The 18,898-nt window shown below is 35.9% G+C and overlaps 1 protein-coding gene across 3 annotated transcripts in view; it reads left to right on the top strand.

Annotated features, from left to right (window-relative positions):
• Positions 1–4,230: 4,230 nt before the first annotated feature.
• Positions 4,231–18,898, top strand: part of LOC124630200 — a 34,359-nt gene continuing 19,691 nt past the window's right edge. For all 3 annotated transcript variants that reach the window (XM_047163942.1, XM_047163943.1, XM_047163941.1), the window contains exons 1-8: positions 4,231–4,441; positions 13,908–14,013; positions 16,040–16,239; positions 16,711–16,819; positions 16,922–17,030; positions 17,319–17,438; positions 17,900–18,032; positions 18,335–18,413. In XM_047163942.1, the coding sequence (XP_047019898.1) occupies positions 13,913–14,013; positions 16,040–16,239; positions 16,711–16,819; positions 16,922–17,030; positions 17,319–17,438; positions 17,900–18,032; positions 18,335–18,413 (851 nt within the window). In that variant the 5' untranslated portion in view covers positions 4,231–4,441; positions 13,908–13,912. The remainder of the gene's footprint in view (positions 4,442–13,907; positions 14,014–16,039; positions 16,240–16,710; positions 16,820–16,921; positions 17,031–17,318; positions 17,439–17,899; positions 18,033–18,334; positions 18,414–18,898) is intronic.

Here is an 18,898-nt window from a genome sequence, read left to right as displayed (position 1 = left end):
ATCGTCCCCGCGCCGCAACAGCTGTTACATCAATGCTCTTGTCTCATAGTGTTTGGCTGCACAGTTTTTGCTAACTAATCAACGAGTCATCATCGAGTTAAGCGGCCGTGGCGTCACTTCCGGCCACTTTGTCCACCACCGTGACACCAGATGTAAGCAGACAACAGCCAGTCCATGTCTTGTTTTGTTTGTTTACTTACATAATAATTATTTACTCGAGAAGCTCAAAGTAGAGTAAGTATACTTATTTTAGGCCTTCACTTTTTGTTCAAATTCTTATTTAAAAATCGTTGAGTACCATAATGATTACGAAATATAGGAAGATTCCATAGGAAGCTACTTTTGGAATGGGCAACTAGAATCAAACTTAGTTATAATTTTGACGTTCATAAGTGCTTGTAAAGGCCTAAATGAAATAAATGATTTGACTTTGACTTTGACTTTGAAAAGAAAGATAAGTATCGTAATCTGACTGAAAGTCAATTAGGATTGATTCTCCGTTAAATAGTTGTTAAACAGATTCTGTGTGAAAGCTGAAGTGTGAAAGTGAAGATCTGAGCGTTACAATTTGGTATTGAAATTGAGTATTGCTTTTAATAATTATATTCCAGTTGATTAAGACTTATTATAAATCAGTAAGTAAAAATCAGTCTCAGTCTCAATCTTATTATCGAAAGAAAATTCGAAATCTTGGGAAAACACAGGGTACCAAGTTCTGCCATTTTTTCCTTGGATATTATAACAAAAAAAAAATATAACAAACATTTTTGACGCTCTAGGTTTAGTTTTAGTTGTAAAAACTAGGTGATAGAATGTTTATCTCGGAAATGAAAGTCGTCCTATCAAATTCGGACCACCACGTGCCTATAAAAGTTGCATAACTGTTAATTATGATTTCAGATTTATTTAAATCGTATCGTTTTATTGAATACAAATTAGTATGCGGTACCATCTGCATAATTAATGACCTTCAAAGAATTTGTTGATTGTAAATCAAAATCTTCAACTACATAATATTTACACAATTCAAGGTAACAGGTCCTTCCCAAGGCGAGCTAAACTTTCGTTCTGAATGAACATTTTCAAATTAAACATTAATAGCACATTGGGCAATCAACACAAAACATTTTCACTGCCTATACCAGGAAAATGATAAATAAGTCGGTGTATTACGTGACTCTCCTTTTGTATAGATTATATTCGTCATCGTGACCGATTTAATATGGACATAGCACGGTACTATTTGACATACATAAAGTTCCGAAGATAAACGATGTCAGAAGTGTGAAATAGATGTAACTTAGTTCTCGAAGGTTCTTTCCGTAATGCACAGAGGAAATTGCAGCCGGTACAGAGACTTTTTAATAAGAAAATCTTGTTAGTTGCTGTTGAAATACCAAACTAGACAAGTGGCATGGTTCACTAGTCAGTTTTAACTCATTTCCCTGCTAGGATATTGATATTATCGCGCTCGGTAGAATGGATTTAGAATTAGCTTTCTACACATGGGTGCTCTGTGAATTGTATAAAGTTTGACTCTCCTAAAATGTTAAATTCTTTCTGAATATGTGTGGTTGTAATTGGTCCAAAATATTCAATTGACAGGACAAGTTTCAGCTAAAACAATTTCAGATGCTTACTCATAAAGGACAACAACGAACATAATTTCAAAATAAATGTAAAAATAATTTGTCAAACTTTCACCATAATTTCAGTGTGAAAATAAGGAAACCAACAAGCAACAAATTCCTTGATCGCGTGTAGCTAAAATGAAGTGTTGACATTGTAGCTATTGCCAACGACATAGCCGAAAGAGTGAAGATCAAAACTGAGTAAAGCAGATTCTGTATAGTATAGTCAGCACTGTGAATCAGTGTTAATATAACGTGCCTTTTACCTCAGCAGTTTCGAGTTGCAGCGGCAGCGGCTGCACTGCGCTGCGCAGGCATGCTGCATCGTTACGTAAGCACTTTCACCGTCCCTGCGCGCTAACTACACGCAAACAAGACGTCGTGCAAACGTCGTGACGCATACGTTACGTTATACACTTATTAGCAACTAGTATTGGCCCATGGCTTTGGTTGCGATTATTTCCGTGTTCGATCAGAGACCGGATCTTAGTGGCCTTTAACTTTGTGTCAGACATCAATCTGATCTTAAATTACTACACTTTATATGACTGGAAACACATAATTTACGTACACAGTTTGCCAAGTCCCTTTTAAACTGAGACACCATAAATTTTCTCTCTGACTTAAGATCTTTTTAAAACTGCTGACCGGTAAGAACAGAGATCAGATTCGTCTTTCATATCTTTCTGAAAAGAAACAAAGACTTGCAGATAAAGTACGTTCATAAACAGACAAACTAACAATGTGTTTGTTCGTATCTAATAATACATTAAATGTATTGATTGAGCGCCTATGCCCACCAATTGTATGATCGCCTGGAATGGGGAAGAAAGTTAGGTTACGTTATAATTAACTACGATAAGTTACTGTTGTGCGTAATGGTAATAATGTTACAGGGGCACTTTTTGTAACATTTTCAGTTAGGTCACTAGTTTCGTAAACCTAGGTATGATTTAGATCCTTAACTGGAGCCGTAAAATCATAACACGTTTGATTGAATTACTTAACTAAAGCCGCCAGACCTTACCATAATTAATTTAGGGAATAGTATAAATTGCAAATACCTACCAATAAATAGCAAGGTTTATTTTTACTTCTTCCAGGCTCAGCTTATGCGGCTTTGGAGACTGGTTTAATTTCAGTGACTTCTTGAACTTCTAAAAGTTTCATTCTTCTTAATTATAGTTTGCAGCATATACCTGCCTAGGTATGTACTGATAATTATACCTAAGTATTTTGTCTAGAAGATCTCATATCCGCTTGGTTACCTACCATATAGGCCATATTACAGATCCTAAAAATCTGGTATTCAGGTTTCTGGATAATGAAGGTTTCTGTAAGTGGAATATAATGATGTATGATACACGTATGTGTATTCTCTAGTGCTAGTACGACATGATGACGACGACTTTTACATGAGCGGAAGGAAGTAGAGTGAGTGGAGCTAAGAGTAACCTATCACGAACTAGTGAAACGTGAACGCTCTGAAATTGGAAAGCCTCCAAAACCGGCATGCTTGAATAACGCTGTGAACATGTAGGTACGGTTAGTCAGTGCACCTACATTTAAGATAATTACGATCATTCTAGATCCGGTAACCTTTCGTGGGTCACTTACTACTTAATTAACTCCTTGTAATTTAGTTTGAATGCCTGGAAACAGACCCCAACATAGTTTCGGACGCGGACGTTGGTAAATTTTATTTTTTTCATAATCCTTCCATTTAAAGTAAGTAGGTGATCATCCTTCACAAAGGCGTTCATAACAAAGTTGAACTAAAAAGTAAGAGGATGTGTCTGAAATGACGTCAACCGGATTTTGTTCGCATAACGTAACGAGACACAATTTTACAATCTCCGCCTCCAACAATCAACGCAGGAGTGGCCGAAAGTGAAGCAAACTTCAGTGTGAAATATATTCTTTTGTATCCATTCTTTTAAAACTTACATTGCAAAAAATAAAAGCTAACTATTTATCTGAATGTGTTGCAGTTTACTGATGTTAGTTCACCCAGTGTTAGTTGCAGGTAGTAGAGCAATTCTAAGGGTTGAAACATGCAATTTAAGAATGGTAGTTTAGTGAGAAGCTTTTTTGCAAGCTGGGGGATTTCAGCAGATACTCTGGATCGTAACTAATTTTGTTAGGTACCTGCTGTTGACTAGAATGCTACAAAAACAATTAAATAGATAAAGAAGACCTACTCAAGAGGTGGTTAAGTATTTTTTATATCTTCTACCGCAACCGTCTCTTGCTGTCAAATTCCATAGCAGTTTATTGTTAGTATCGTAACCCACCCAAGTAACGTTTCAAAATTAGTTTCAGCCCTTAGTAAATAGTGATGGTTTGGTAGAAGACGCTGGCTCTTTGGCAATGCTGTCAACATTGCATTTCGTTGCAATGATAGACATCTGCTGCCATCTTGTAACTGGTAGTGATGTTCTTTAGATAGTGTAAAAGCGCCATCTGTTACCGAGTTGAATAGTAAATGCACTTTGGAAAGATGTCGTTAGTAGGTTAGTAAAAAAGTTTCGTTGTATTTTCTAAAAATAACACCAGAGTTCGTTCCAAGCGCTATATTTAGTTTTTAGACATTTGACAAAAAAGATGGCAGCGATTGCCGATTGCTGTCCTTCGGATTTATTGCGAAAATGGCGCATTATGTGATATTTTCACATAAAAATATAGTTTTAAGTGAAAATTTGTGTAGTGCTGCATAGTGATGGTGTGTTATTTTTCATGAATGACAGTGAACTCGTGTGTAAATAGGACTGCGACTTTCTTCTGGATATTGGATTACACATAAAATAAAGGTATTTATGCCTCCTACGCATAATTCTTCGATTTCCATGTGATGTCCTACTAAAATTTTAATTTAAACCATAAGGTTCCATAAAGAAACGTGTCCAAACTGGGAATATTACATAAGAATGTGAACTTTTAAAGATACTTCTTATTGATATCTTCATGTGGTTGGAGCATTCCTTTCTTTCTTAGGCAGCATATGTTATTTTAGAGTTGTTGGAAGTACAGTAGGTGTGCAAGACGTCGGGCGTAACTGGGTGGAGAGATTTTGGTAACTTTGGGTAACTGGGTGCTCTGCATGACATCAGCACACATTGCCCATTGCTATAAACTTTAGCAGAATGATTCATCAGAGCATTCCACAGCCTTTATCGCATACGCGTTAAGGTTCAAATTATTGAGGAACTATTTTAAAAACATTGTTTTAGAAATAGGTCAGAGAATGTGAAGTCAAATAAAATTATAAACACAAAATATAAGCCCACATCATTTTCTAAAATATCCCATCTTGTGCTTCATAGATACTTTATTCAATGAAACTATTAATTAAAATTGTAATTTTATGGATTTGTTAAAATAACAGGAACATTGCTGATTGATTATGGTCTACTACCTATTCCAACAAGAATCATATTGTAACCAATCACTGAATTTATTATCATTTTATTAATTTTCCAGCTCTGTAATGCAGGTTCACAATTTTACTTCCAATGCATTTTACTCTTATAATTTCTAGTATCTAAGGTATTATGTAATTTTAATTTTGACTGTTTTTTTATGTATTTTATGTTATACAGAGCAGATAGCCATGAATTATTTATTTAGACTGCAAGCAGACAGTAGATAGTTGGATGACCAGATTACATACATTAGACTGTTATGCATTCCTGTGCATAACAAACTATCTACATAATTACTCTTGGAATAAAAAGCTAAACATGCTAAACACTGCATTCTTAATATATATTCTTCATTTAATTCATAATTATTATAAATTATTCAGAAATGTCATGTATTAAATATGTGAGAATTATTTATAAATACACTGAATGAGTCATTGTTTCATTCTAAAATACTTTTGATTTACATGAGTTGGAGAAAGTACAAACATCAGATGATATTTATATTAGTACTAACATTAATAAATACACAGTGTAATGAATGTCCTACAATCTGGTCAGTTTTATTTATCACTTTTTTAAGTGACAAAAACATGCTTTCCGTCGGTTTATTGTAGTCCAGTGTTTCCATTCTAATAATAACTACAAAACTGGGTCTGTAGTTTTTTCTCAGTATGCAACCTACAGCTCGTCTGACACACATACAGATTGGTCAAGTTAGCTCACTTATTTTTAAGAACCCAGAAAGAATTTTCTCTTTCTTTCATCTTTGTAATGGTTTGCAGATGGTAGCGGGTCAGCAGTGATGAAATAAACTGTCACTTGACGTGTCTGGGTACATTCCAGGGTGTCTTTTAAATTGAGCTAAAAATGCCATTGTAAAAAGTATTTAATCAACGAAGATGAAGAAAAAGCCAGGCAGATGATTTAACTGTGGGCACACAAAAGTACAATGAAATCTTTCAGACATATTTCTATGTATAAAATGATTCACAATTTACTTTCCTTGTTGGCACTTACTGTTTAGATAAGGCATACTTCATGTTATTATTTACATTGTTATCTGACATGTTGATTTAATGCTGAAGTGTTTATTTATTTACAAACAACTGATAAGGTATTTTCAATGCCATGCTAAGTGATTTAAATGCCAATGTATTGAATAGCTGATAACACTGAATTCAAGAAGTCGATAGTGTTCAGACAAGTCTGATAAGGTTTATAGTGTGACCAATTTGCTTACAATGTTTCATAGTGTGTGTTTATTGTTTTTTAATGAGATTTGCTATACTCACACATACACAAAATGTGACTTGAACAAATAATAAATTATGAAATTTAAATAAATGTACTACTGAAGAAGTTATTAGTTATGAATTAAATGTTTTTCATATGTATGGCATTGCCACATGCTACCTATAGTGTTTATCTGGCCGACTTCCAAACTAAAGTGTTGCTTTTGGAGGATTGACATTACTCTTTATTTGTTGTGATTTGATGTGTATGTACTTTAAATGCACTGCAAAATGCTATTCAGATATATAATTCATATTCAAATTGGTCTGCTTGTAAAAAATATAACACATAAGCCCTAACGCTCATTTCTATAACTGAACTAGAAATAAAGACAGAATGATGCAAAACATGTTATGAGACCTAGTGTCATAATGATGTGATAGAAACATTAATGGCGACTTTCAGTTGTGTCACGCCAGTCACACATTTCATAAAATTGCCACTGAATAGCTGCACAAGGTCGGCTTGCAAAAATACTGAACAGCTGTACACAGCTGATGCCCACAGACTATTGATACAAAAGAGTGACAGGGTCATGACCTCCTACTCTCAACAAAGAAAACGTCTCAAGATGTTAGCTCTCTAGATTTTTGAATCAATATCAATCACATGACAATGTGTATGTTTAAGTATGTATAATTAAGTCCAGTAAAGAGCTTTATTATGTTTAGGAACATGTGGGATAACAGATGTGTCGATAAATGATTTTCTACTACAGCCAACTGTATTGCCAACTCTTACAATAATTTTCAACTTTTTTCAACTTTTAAAAATGAAAGTCCACATTTTATAATTAAGTTTCTATATTTTCTTATTCCCTCTGGGCCCTTATTTAACATACGTGACTTATTAAACTTAGGTGTGAACGACATTTGTAGTTCAGTGAACCTTGAACCTCCATTGATCCTTGCTTCGGTAGACACATACGCTTACTTAGCTATCCAGGTATATTATAAAGTCTAAAGGTCACGTTCTAAGGCTTCCATTAAGGTCAACGTGATTATTTTCACTCTAGAAAGCATCAAGCCGTTTTTGTCCAATATTATTGGATCTATCAATTGATCAGATTAGAATAAGCTGGGTAAAACACGTAGATCGCATCATTTTGAGGTTCTTCCATTTCTCACTCAGAGAAGAACTTACTTGAAATGATAAAAATAAAATAATTACGTTTTAATAAATTACACTAACATCGCAAGACAATTGAGATGAGTTCGTCTGTCTGACCTTGCCTCTATTCTTGTTGTTTTACATCCACCGCGATGACTTTTATTTCAAAGACTTGATCTACCGAATCAGAAGTCAAAACTCGTCATTTGGGAGGATATACATACCTACTTACTCCAAATCCATATAGTATTAGCCAACTATAACGAGTTGTTGGTGTGGTCGAATACGCGTGAAGCTGTAAACTAGAAGAACAGACGCAAAACTGCGCATGAAGACTATTTCTGGTCATGAATTCGTTCAGGCGCCTTACTGCGCCGATTCTATGTTCAGTGTTTCAGCTGATGTTTCATGATTTATCAGCAGTTATTATTGTATTGACTGACTAAAGGTACTTACCGCTACCTGAATAAAAATAGATATCCTATGTTCTTCTCCATTTGTCACACTTCCTCTCGTTTCCAGGTTTTTCGTTAGTCTGTTATTCTAACAAAGCAACCATCGTGGCTTGCAAAAACTTTAAAATAGGTGTTGTAGTATGGACAAGATTCTTCAAAAAATCTATTTTCTTCAGTTGCTACCCAAAAATCCAGCTCTGTATCTTGGGTTGACCTGAATCAGTACATGTTAAAGATCTCATGAACAGTTCTCTTACCCAGAGTGGGTGTACCAGGGGCAATGGCCGGGAAATCGCCAACGCGAAGTAGAATTTAGAGGAACTCTTGTTTCTGTGCCGTATTTACGTTAATGGCAACTGGATTGGTAAAGTAAGTTAGGAATCCTCCAAGTCCTGTGGACATAATGTGATCGTATCGACCTCATTTCCACAAATATACCTACGTAATTTATTAGATGTAGGATAGGTAAACTTATGTGTTGTGACCTCATGTTCCTATTTAATTAAGAGTTGAGTGCTCTGAGCAAACACGGTTTTGTTGATCCGGATATAATTTGTAAGGGCTTTTGAGTGCATCGACCGTTTATAAATACGGGCAGATAATAAATAGGTTTGTTTGGTTACCTTATTCCTTAAACAAACATCACTTAACTCCTCGAAACAGCTTTGATTTTAGACAAAACAACGTTGAGTCAGCCGTATGGAATTATGTTCTATTTTTGCTACATTCATTGGTACTAGTTCTAGACTCTGCCAATTTATAAAGTTACGACAAAAATATTTTCACACTTCTACGCTATATTCAGATTCGTTAATGGTGCTGCTTCTGTGTCTCTTCATAGCCCCAAATGGCTTAAGTTATGAATTATGCCTTTATCTGAAACGCAATAAAAGACTGTAACAAGCAGATTCTGTTAGTTCTGTTTTTCTCCTCCTATTTTTTCTGCAAAATTGGATAAATACTCAATTCGTCGGAATTGCAACAGCAGCTGGTCGAAAAGCGCAGTGTTTCTAATAAAATGGTAATGTTTGCGTTTATTGCAGTTAATTTATGTTCCATAAATAATAAAGACATAAATAATGTCTTTATGGTCCGGAATTGTCTACTAGACGCTCTGCTTTCATATGCCATCAAAGTGAGTCACCCTTCCTCCCCTTTCGCGAAGATTACTCCAATTACTCTCTGTGCAGTGTGTTCTGCTTAAAACATAAATGTTCCACATACAAGTTGATAGACCTGAGTTTTCTACTTTTACTAATTGTTAAGTAGGTATGATGCTGTTCACAGGGAATCATAACATATCACAAGCGGAAAGTCCGTATGAATTCGCTTTGGAGACCTTGTGTTATATTTCGTCAACTGACCCTTGTGGAATTCAAACGTATGGCCTATATTATAATGTAGTAATTAACGTGAAGTTCGTTAAAATACCGAGTAGTTTTCCAATGCAGCCTTCGGATTAATTCCAATGTCACTCAATAACAATGTACGGTATTCACATTTTGTTGAAACAGGCAAGAAATGTTGAAATAATATTATGTTCAATTATGTCGATACATGAATTATGATTAATTTAACGCTAGAACTATTGATGCATCGATAGTAAGAAATGTTTTGTTATTTAAACAATATTCGAATAAGCGATCGATGCAAAAACTATTTGCAATGGTCAACCGAAGGTGGATCGGAAGGCACGTTAAATAGTGAGTCCTAGCTGCCTATGCAGTTGTTAGTGTAGTCAGATTTTCTGTCTGAAAATCAGTTTTACCAAGGCATGTTACTGGGGTCAGAGGCAGTTACTCCATAAAACACCTGCACTCGCCTATGTTTGGTTAGACAAGAAACAATCCCAACGTACCTATGTATTTGCGAAAAAGTTACGTGGATTATGTGACATATTATGATGATTTTAATACTACCACCACATTCATTTAAACTTTATAGAAATCAATAATATAGCATTACAGTGTCAACTACTTTTATTTAGAATACTAAAGGTTTACTTAGGAATAATTTTCAAATAGAATACAACATTTCCATCCCGCAAGCTGTGCATTGTGTTTGTATTCCCAGGTAACTTATGATTAAAGCTACAAACCCAGTTGTATGCAGACTTTAGATAGACAACTGAAACTAGGTTACTCTGAAAATAAGTTTTATTGTGCGGAAGTTTGCCTTTATGGATGAAAGTTCGTGTACAAGTGGGGCTCTGTTCCGTTTAGCTCAGGAATGTAGATTGTGTTGAAATATTGAATACAGTCTATACGGGTTTACCCTGAATAATGTGAAACTACTACTAAAATGTAATATCTGTTCAAATTACCTGAATACTATTTGATAAAAAAGTTATCTGAAAATAGCTTCAAATTGAAGGTCACATTTAGATGAGCGATTGTTGGTGTTTCAGTCGTGCTCGTAGGCAAGTGCGAATAGTTGATTGGAGGTTATTCAACTGTTGAGTGAACAAAAATAGCGCGATCGCTGCGTCCGCGCTTGCCGTTCTGTGTCCGCTCGACACACGCCTGATGACGCCGACGCCGGAGCAAGTCGCCCCGGGACCGCCAACTATGCTTCCGGGATACACACACTCTAATTTGGCCCAGTGTTCGATCGCCAACGTGTAAAGTATTCATCAGCTTTGACAGCAGTCGTGTCCGCTATTAATTATTTACAGCGAGCTTAGCTTTTGATACTGCGTCTTATGTTTTTTGATCCTCTGCCTTTGAAAATACTCGCGCAAGTTTAGGAATTCCACAGGAACACATTTAAATGAGATCGCAAAAATCTGTTTTTTTTCGTCGATACCACCAATGTTATGAGTCATGGATACAAATTTTGGTTTCACCAGTTTCGTATTTGTTAGAAATGCTTTTTGAAACGGAGGATTCAGTCATAAAACTGAACGTGGGTCGATTCATCAGCAGGTTATGACGTCAAGATTTGATATTGGGATTTATGTTGTCTTTATTATTGCGGTCCTCGGTGCCGGGTGGAGACGGCGGCGGAGCGGCTGCGGCTGCCGGTTGTGCTCGGGTCGCGGGGAGGGCGCGGACGTGGATTGCGATATTTATAGAGGCGCCGAGACGCCGGCCCCACACTATCCCACATGTTAATTGGCTACTTGCGCCACATTTTTTCTGGACGTCACCGTTCACGCTCATACAACGCCAATGCCACCCGACGGCCGCGGCGTTTCCGACCGACAAACATTGACACCTATATGTAACTGGCCTAGATACGACAAAACTTTAACGTAAAGATGACGTGGTCACCCGTGAAAACAAACGACTACGACAGTTCAAGACCCTTTCATGAGAGCTTTTTACAGCGTCTACATTTTGGTATGATGGGGAAAAAATATGACTAACACTCATTGAAAGGAATCGGTGACTATTAAGAGATGAGACTAAAATTATTTTGAAATAGTCAAGGTGGACAGAAATAGAAAAAAAAATGTCCGAGATGTAACGATGAGTCATTGTCAAATAGTTTCAGAATTGAATTGTTTTATCTCGGTCGAAATAAACTCGACCAAGAATTCAAGTTTTATAGTTTAACTTTGTAAACAGAGTAAGAAATCCATGAGTGATGGACAACGCGTGAACAGAGGTGAACTTGTGGAGTTGATAATGAAAACAAGCACGCACAGGGACTGGGGCGGACCGCTTTGACAAACAAATAAACAATTTTTTAATGCTGTTAACGCACCCTCTTTGTTTTGACAGTGTTATACATGAACCGCTAGGTTGGATAATGATACTGATAATTTTTCAACACCATACTACCATCTTTTGGAATGCGTCACTATCACTGTAATTTACAGTCGTAGTTTTTCACGATTTGTTCAGGAAATATTCAGCGCTATTCGGAACACAAAAATACCATTAGGTATAACATTTAGTATCTTCATTTTCCTTAATACCAGTAGAAGGTATTTGAATATTGATGACTTTGTGAATGCAAAATATCACTCGATGATACCTCGAAATTACATTAAGTATGTGGCCATGAACGTGATAAATCAATACTTTATAGCAGTATGGCTTCTATCGATAGCAATTTTAGTACAGATAGGTACTGCCTGGGACTGAAGCCCTCTGAAAAAAAGAATTAGCTGTTGTATATGACTGGGATTGCAACCTAAATAAAGATCTAGGAGACCTTGACCTCATAACACTTTCGTTTTTAGTTTAATAGCCTAGCCAAGAATTTTTTTAAAACTTCTACTCGAATGATCCTGCCAAAATTCATTATTATTTTAACTTTTATATTTGAATTAGGACAGCAGAAAAAACTTGAACTTTAAAAAAACTTGTAACTTGGTGTCTATTAGATCTCTAATGAAATCAACGTTTTTCATCCCAGTTCACAATAGGTTCCCATAGTTATTCATGGACTCTTCGTGGTCGTGTCATTCACCCACCTGAATACGTCAGAGCAGAAATTGTTAGCCATTTATTGTTCTAATGCTAGATAGGTAGGTAGGCGTACAATGACGTCAATTATTTCAATACTAAATAACGTCAGTTATACACTTCGTTTTCAGACCATTAGGTTCTGTATTAAGATTTCCTACTAATGCACTAGGAAACTGTATGCCATTAATTATAAAGTTAATTTCCTTATTAATATCGACGACAAGGAAACATATTGAAATATGTGTTTATTTCCACAGTACCTATGCCTACATAGATTTAAACCAGTACACAGGTCTACTCTACAAACTTTGGTAAAATAGAGCAGATTAGTGCCTTCTTTTTCTGGAAATTGGAATACAGTACCTGCAAGGTTAAAATAAGCTTAGAACTCTCATTGCCTTTTATCCAAGTCAGCCAAAACCTAATATAGTAACACATTGAGCATATGTTCAACACGTATTGTTCCAAGAAACGCAGCCGGAGTGGCATTTCCTCGGAATATAAGAAGTTCGAGTCACCAGTAGGTGTTACTATAGTACGTGGCAGGATATTTTCGTCGCCCAACCCAATATGTAGGTGGCTTTACGACATTCGCATATTTATAATGCTATTCGTATCATTAACTATATTTACAAAGCAATAATTTAATTAATGAACAACTGTTTCGCTAGTCGGTAGCTAAGCGGCGAACTCTACTTGCAGACTCAATCTTCTCTCTCAATTATTTATGACTGTATGGTTGCTCGTCATTGAATTAAATATATCGGTGTTTGTTTGATGTCAGAAAAACGTAGAATGTTAGAAAAATACGATCAAGAATATGAGGAAGCCAATCTGATGTCTCAAATGATCTTGATTGATCACTCTTGCGAGTTCTTCATTAGTCATGATTTATTTCGCTGCTGGTCTTCGCGATTTTCGCTCTCTTTACATAAAATGATAAAATACGTACTTAATGTAGGAATAAAGAAAGTAACATGCAATACTTTCTCATTTGGTTCAATGGAAAGCTGCGCTATCGTCGCACGTGCGTGGAGTACTCAAACGACTTGCGGCGTGAATCACGTTCTTTAGAACAATGATCGTAGTGGTCAATGGGATGTTAGACCTTAACAGCGTCCCTTCCCGATCCGCTTATTAGTATGCATAGATTGCCATTATGAATAAATCACTGGGTCCCCGCTGACGGGAAAACTACTCTCTTTGCCAGCTTATAAACAAGCGTGGCATGTATGTGGCGACACCTACAGTCGCGCTGAAGACTCGCCAAACGACTAATTGGCCGAAGCTTTCTTCCGAATTCCAAATGACTGTGTGGTGTTTCCCCAAATTGTATCAAACAATGCCCTGTGGTTCGTCAGATAATCGCTAGACATAGTGCCAAAATAACTTTTCCTCTTTCTTTTATTTAATTTTAAAATGAAGATTCCCCAAGTGATATCCTAGATTACAAGTATCAGAAAATCGTGCAGTGTGGTATACTTCTTTAAACAATTTAGTTGACGATGGCGGTGTGATTTATTTTAATCGGAATCTTTATTCCAGTCTTGATAGTGGATTGTTTATTTGTTACAGTCACAATGGTGGTGGGCGATAGCAAGCGTACCGCCAACATCATGGACGGCATTGAGAACACCGGTGACGTACGAATGCACGACCACCGGCTGAGGCTCAAACAAAGGTAAGCAATTTCTCTGTTTACTTGAACCGCATTGCCAGATGAATAGTAGTCGGAGTTATCTCTCACATAATGGTTATACACAATGAAAATATGATGTATAGCTTCCTGGAATTTGCAGTTGCCTTCGATTGATTGTTTCCGCAATATAAAAGCCAGATATGTATTACGCAATATCTTGCCCTATAACCCTATTCTAGTATAGCGAATGCCCCATTTTAAACAGTGTTCGGAATCTTGTTTGTCCGAGATCTAAGAACGTAAAGTTCATACGCCATCGCCATCCTTACGTCAATGCATGCTTACACTGGTATTATTTTAGTAACGTAACGCATTCAACATGGAACATTTTGTGTACGCGCTTTGGGTACAGCTTCACGTCACCTACCAATGACCGGGTTTAGGGTGTCAGACTGTTCACCTACACGCCAAACGTCGGAAGTTTGTGGGCGTAAAGGTTGATTCTTACATCATTCCATAGACATAATGCATGCATGAATATTATCTTAAAGAGAACTTTGACCATATTCGTTTTGCTTTTAAGATGTCCTAAAGACTGCTTTTAATGGGCAGCTTTGGTAAATGTCTCGAATTTAAGACGACTCTAGCCTTTAATGTTGAAAACTTTAACCGTTTTGGTATCAGCTAAGTGCTTCCTTGAAGTTTCTAGTATTTGTTGTGAATCATGAGGTCCTATATTTTTGTAACTGTTCTGCACCGACGTTATGGCGCATACATTATTCAAAGCAACTTCCTCAATAATGAATAAAATATGTACATAATGCTACATCGGGTGAATGTCTTCGTCGACGCGAGGCCGATTCATTTGAATGTTTCTGCATTACTATACTTACTAATACTAAACAAACGTGTATTGCGTGCATTGAGCGGCGCGTGGGCAGCTATCGATGTTTTTGGTTTAAGTTAAAAGAGCATAGCTGGTTTCCGAAGTTCCTTGAATGAAGAAAGAAGGCTAAGTAAACATAGTTTTGCTAATCTTCGTCCTCATCAATACGCAACAAGACTCAAAATGCCAGATGGCAAAATGACGCTATACTTTGTAGGTTGAGCTGACCCTTTTTCTGAAACACTACGTCCTTTTTAATTTCAAAAGAAAAATCTTATTTAAACTTTCTTTTAACTTCCTGCAACATCAACTATCCCCCTAAACGTAGTATTATGGTTCTTCCGCTTCCCAACAAACAGTTAAGAAACTAAAAATAGCTTTCGTCCGCATTTGAAACAGTCATTTAGAATTCTTTAAATAGGCGACCGGATTCACTTTTTAAAATAGTCACTTCTATTACGTTTTACTTACGTATGTAGTTGTTTCCTTATGTATAGTATTCTGTTATACTCATATGATTTTGATCGTTTGTAAAGATTCTGAAAGTACTGAGCCGAATTGAAAATTCTTATTTTTCCGGCCACGAACAGAAGGTCCTCTGTGACGCTCTGGAGAAAACAGTTAATTAATAATAAACGCTTGTATTTTTGTGAAGAAAGGTTGAGAAAAACGCTTTCGCTTACATCAATTTTCCTGTTGATATCGTGAATGTGTGCGTGTCCGTGACGCATCGATTTGCTTTATCGTTTAAACCTCATGCTAATCATTTAAGTAAATTGAACCGTTTTAGCTGTGATGGCTTTTGTATTTGTCAATACATATTGGACGATGATTTGAGGAATAAACAAAAGAAGAGCTCAACAATTTGATTTTTATTATAAGGAAAATCATTTATGAACAAAATAAATCGACACCTCCTACGTATAGTATCGTAACCAACAAAATTACGATTTTGCTTTTTTTAATTATAAAAATTTAAATTAAAAAATGTAAAATATATGTTTAAAAATAAATAAATGGAAATAAAAATAAGTCGTTTTATGTAAAAAAAGCAAAATCGTCATTTTGTTGGTTACGATAATATATGTAGGAGGTGTCGAAATATGGTCAGTTTGTCCAAACAGCCCTTTGTGAGTTCAACAACATATTAGTACATCTTACATGTGAAATATTATATTTCAGGTTCGACATAGTAAGAAAACTAGGTCAAGGCACATACGGCAAGGTGCAGCTTGGTATCAACAAGAAGACAGGCCAGGAGGTGGCCATCAAAACCATCAAGAAATGCAAGATCGAGTCCGAGGCTGATCTCATTCGCATTCGACGCGAAGTCCAGATTATGTCTTCTGTTAGACATCCTAATATTGTACATATTTATGAAGGTATGAACTACAAGATATATGAGAACCTATCACGCTTAAATTCTAGTAGTTTGGCCAATCCATTTACTGAACCTACATTCGGGCCTTGCTCAACTGGCATTCGAAGTTCTAGATGAGTAATGAGACAACATCAGCATGAATGCATTCATTATAAATTCCGACATGATTTTCTCTGACATTTTCAATGCATCATCGTATTATTGCGATCTAAATACCGCAGTAACAAGACAAAGACAATAAAGTACAATATCAATCGGTGCCAAATCATCTCGTATTGGCCCTTTTGTCGTTACATTTCATAGGCTGCCGTTCGTCTTAGTTCGTTCAAAACAACATGGCATGCGATAAAACTATTATACTAATCTTACAGCACAGTACTCTTTAGACCAATTGAACGAGAAGTCGACTTTCGTGACATCATTGATGAAATATGCCAGCAGTTTACTTTAAAATATGTTTCATGTCTTTCAGTATTTGAAAACAGTGAAAAGATGATCCTAGTTATGGAGTACTGCTCGGGCGGTGAACTGTACGATTATCTTAGTCAGAAAAAAGTATTACAAGAGGACGAAGCTAGAAGGTTGGTTGTTACCTCAGTTCTTAATAATTTTACTTTAATTAAAATACAATTTTTTAAGTATTTATAATCGTTTCTGATATTGTAAATGTGATTATCTTCCAGGTTATTCAGACAGATCGCAACTGCTGTTTATTATTGCCATATACATAAAATCTGCCATAGAGATTTAAAATTGGAAAATGTATTATTAGATGATACTGGTAGTGCTAAGGTTAGTATAATATCATTTATATGCTACTAACAGCCAGTTTCTTCATCAAAAGTTAAAGCCAAAGTAAAAGTCAAAGTAATGTCTAAAGTTAAAGTAACGGTCAAATTCATTTTTTCTATTAGTTTTGCTGTCACTTTAGCCTTGAAAAAACGAATTTGACCGTTACTTTTACTTTAGACATTACTTTGACTTTTACTTTTGATGAAGAAACTGACCGTAAGAAATATTTCTGCTGAAAGTACTTTCAGATTCAGAAAGTACATTAAAATTGATTTTCATATATTTCAGATTGCTGACTTTGGTCTGTCAAATGTTTTCAAAGAGACATCCCTACTGTCCACGTTTTGCGGTTCACCTTTATACGCGTCCCCAGAAATTGTCAAAGGAACGCCTTACATAGGGCCAGAGGTACGATATAATGGCATAATTATTTAAATTATATTGAACTATGAATAGAATTAGAAACATGGTTCTATTGTTTCAAGTAATGAGTGTTTGAAGAAGAAGAAAAATTTGCCTTATAATGTGTTTCATATAGTTTTAGTCGAATGAGTCAATGACCTACTAAAAGGTCATACTTTTAGTTTCGCTTTGATGACAAATTACTCCCGAAGTATGTAGGTAATAAAGAATATGTGACAAGAATATGTTGTCAAGTGGATCTAAGAGATATAATTATGGCTGTACTGCTCATCAGATACAGATAGTAACGATAGTAGTCAGAATCACTTAATATGTATTTACATCTTAGCTGAACTATTTCTTGATTATGAACCTTGAGTGAACCTGAACCTTTCTATACAAAATTTAATAAAATCCAAGGTAATGCAGTAATGCTTTTTAATATTATTACCTTCTCATTTTGCCAGGTGGATTGCTGGTCACTGGGTGTGCTTCTATATACTCTAGTCTACGGAGCTATGCCATTTGATGGCTCCAACTTCAAACGTCTAGTCCGACAGATTAGCAATGGCGATTATTATGAACCTAGAAACCCGTCCAGTAAGTATTATCTATTACTATATGTACTCAGAATTAATTTGCATTTCAAGCTGTGTGTAATAATAATATTTATGGTTTTGTTGACGTACTAATTATTATCATAACAAGCAGGATAACAAGCTATAAAATAAGTTACGTTGACCATGACTAGGGTTTACGAACTGTTTCACGACTTCCCGAAGTTGTGTAGTAGTGGTATAGTTTAATTGCGTTCTCTGGAAACATTTTACTACTTACATACAAGTATATACTTTAAATATAGTATGTGGATGTTAAATTGATGTATTATTATTATTTTTCAGGTGCATCACCTCTGATTCGGGACATGCTCACAGTTGATCCGCTGAAACGTGCAGACATCGCATACATTTGTGATAATCCGTAAGTTCACTTTCTCACACACTTAACTCTTACCAAGTTTCTCGTTGTTTCCAATTTACAAAGTTTCAGTGTTGGATCGAACTTTTTTTTAAGAAAAACAAAACGCCTTTAATTTTGAATACTCTGCATGTTAGATGACAACTAGTCTTCCCAAGGGGCTAATTGGATTGCCCGGGTAACTGGGTTGGGGAGGTCAGGTAGGGCAGTCGCTCCTTGTAAACACTGGTACTCAGCTGCATCTGGTTAGACTGGAAGCCGACCCCAACATAGTTGGAAAAAGGCTCGGACGATGAAGCTGATGCATGTTAGATGTTGGTTTAAAAAACTGTCTACCATTTTGGAGACAAAAGTGAACTAACGATTAAAACATCCATCTTTAAAGAAATCATATGTTTATTTATTTATTAAAGGGTTTACCAAGAGCTTCTGTGTAGATTAAGCTTAAAGTACAATTTCTGTTATTAGGTACTAGGACTTACACAGTC

The sequence above is a fragment of the Helicoverpa zea genome, chromosome 5 (assembly GCF_022581195.2).
Source record: "Helicoverpa zea isolate HzStark_Cry1AcR chromosome 5, ilHelZeax1.1, whole genome shotgun sequence".
Classification (NCBI taxonomy): domain Eukaryota; kingdom Metazoa; phylum Arthropoda; class Insecta; order Lepidoptera; family Noctuidae; genus Helicoverpa; species Helicoverpa zea.
This window is presented reverse-complemented; position numbering and strand designations above follow the sequence as displayed.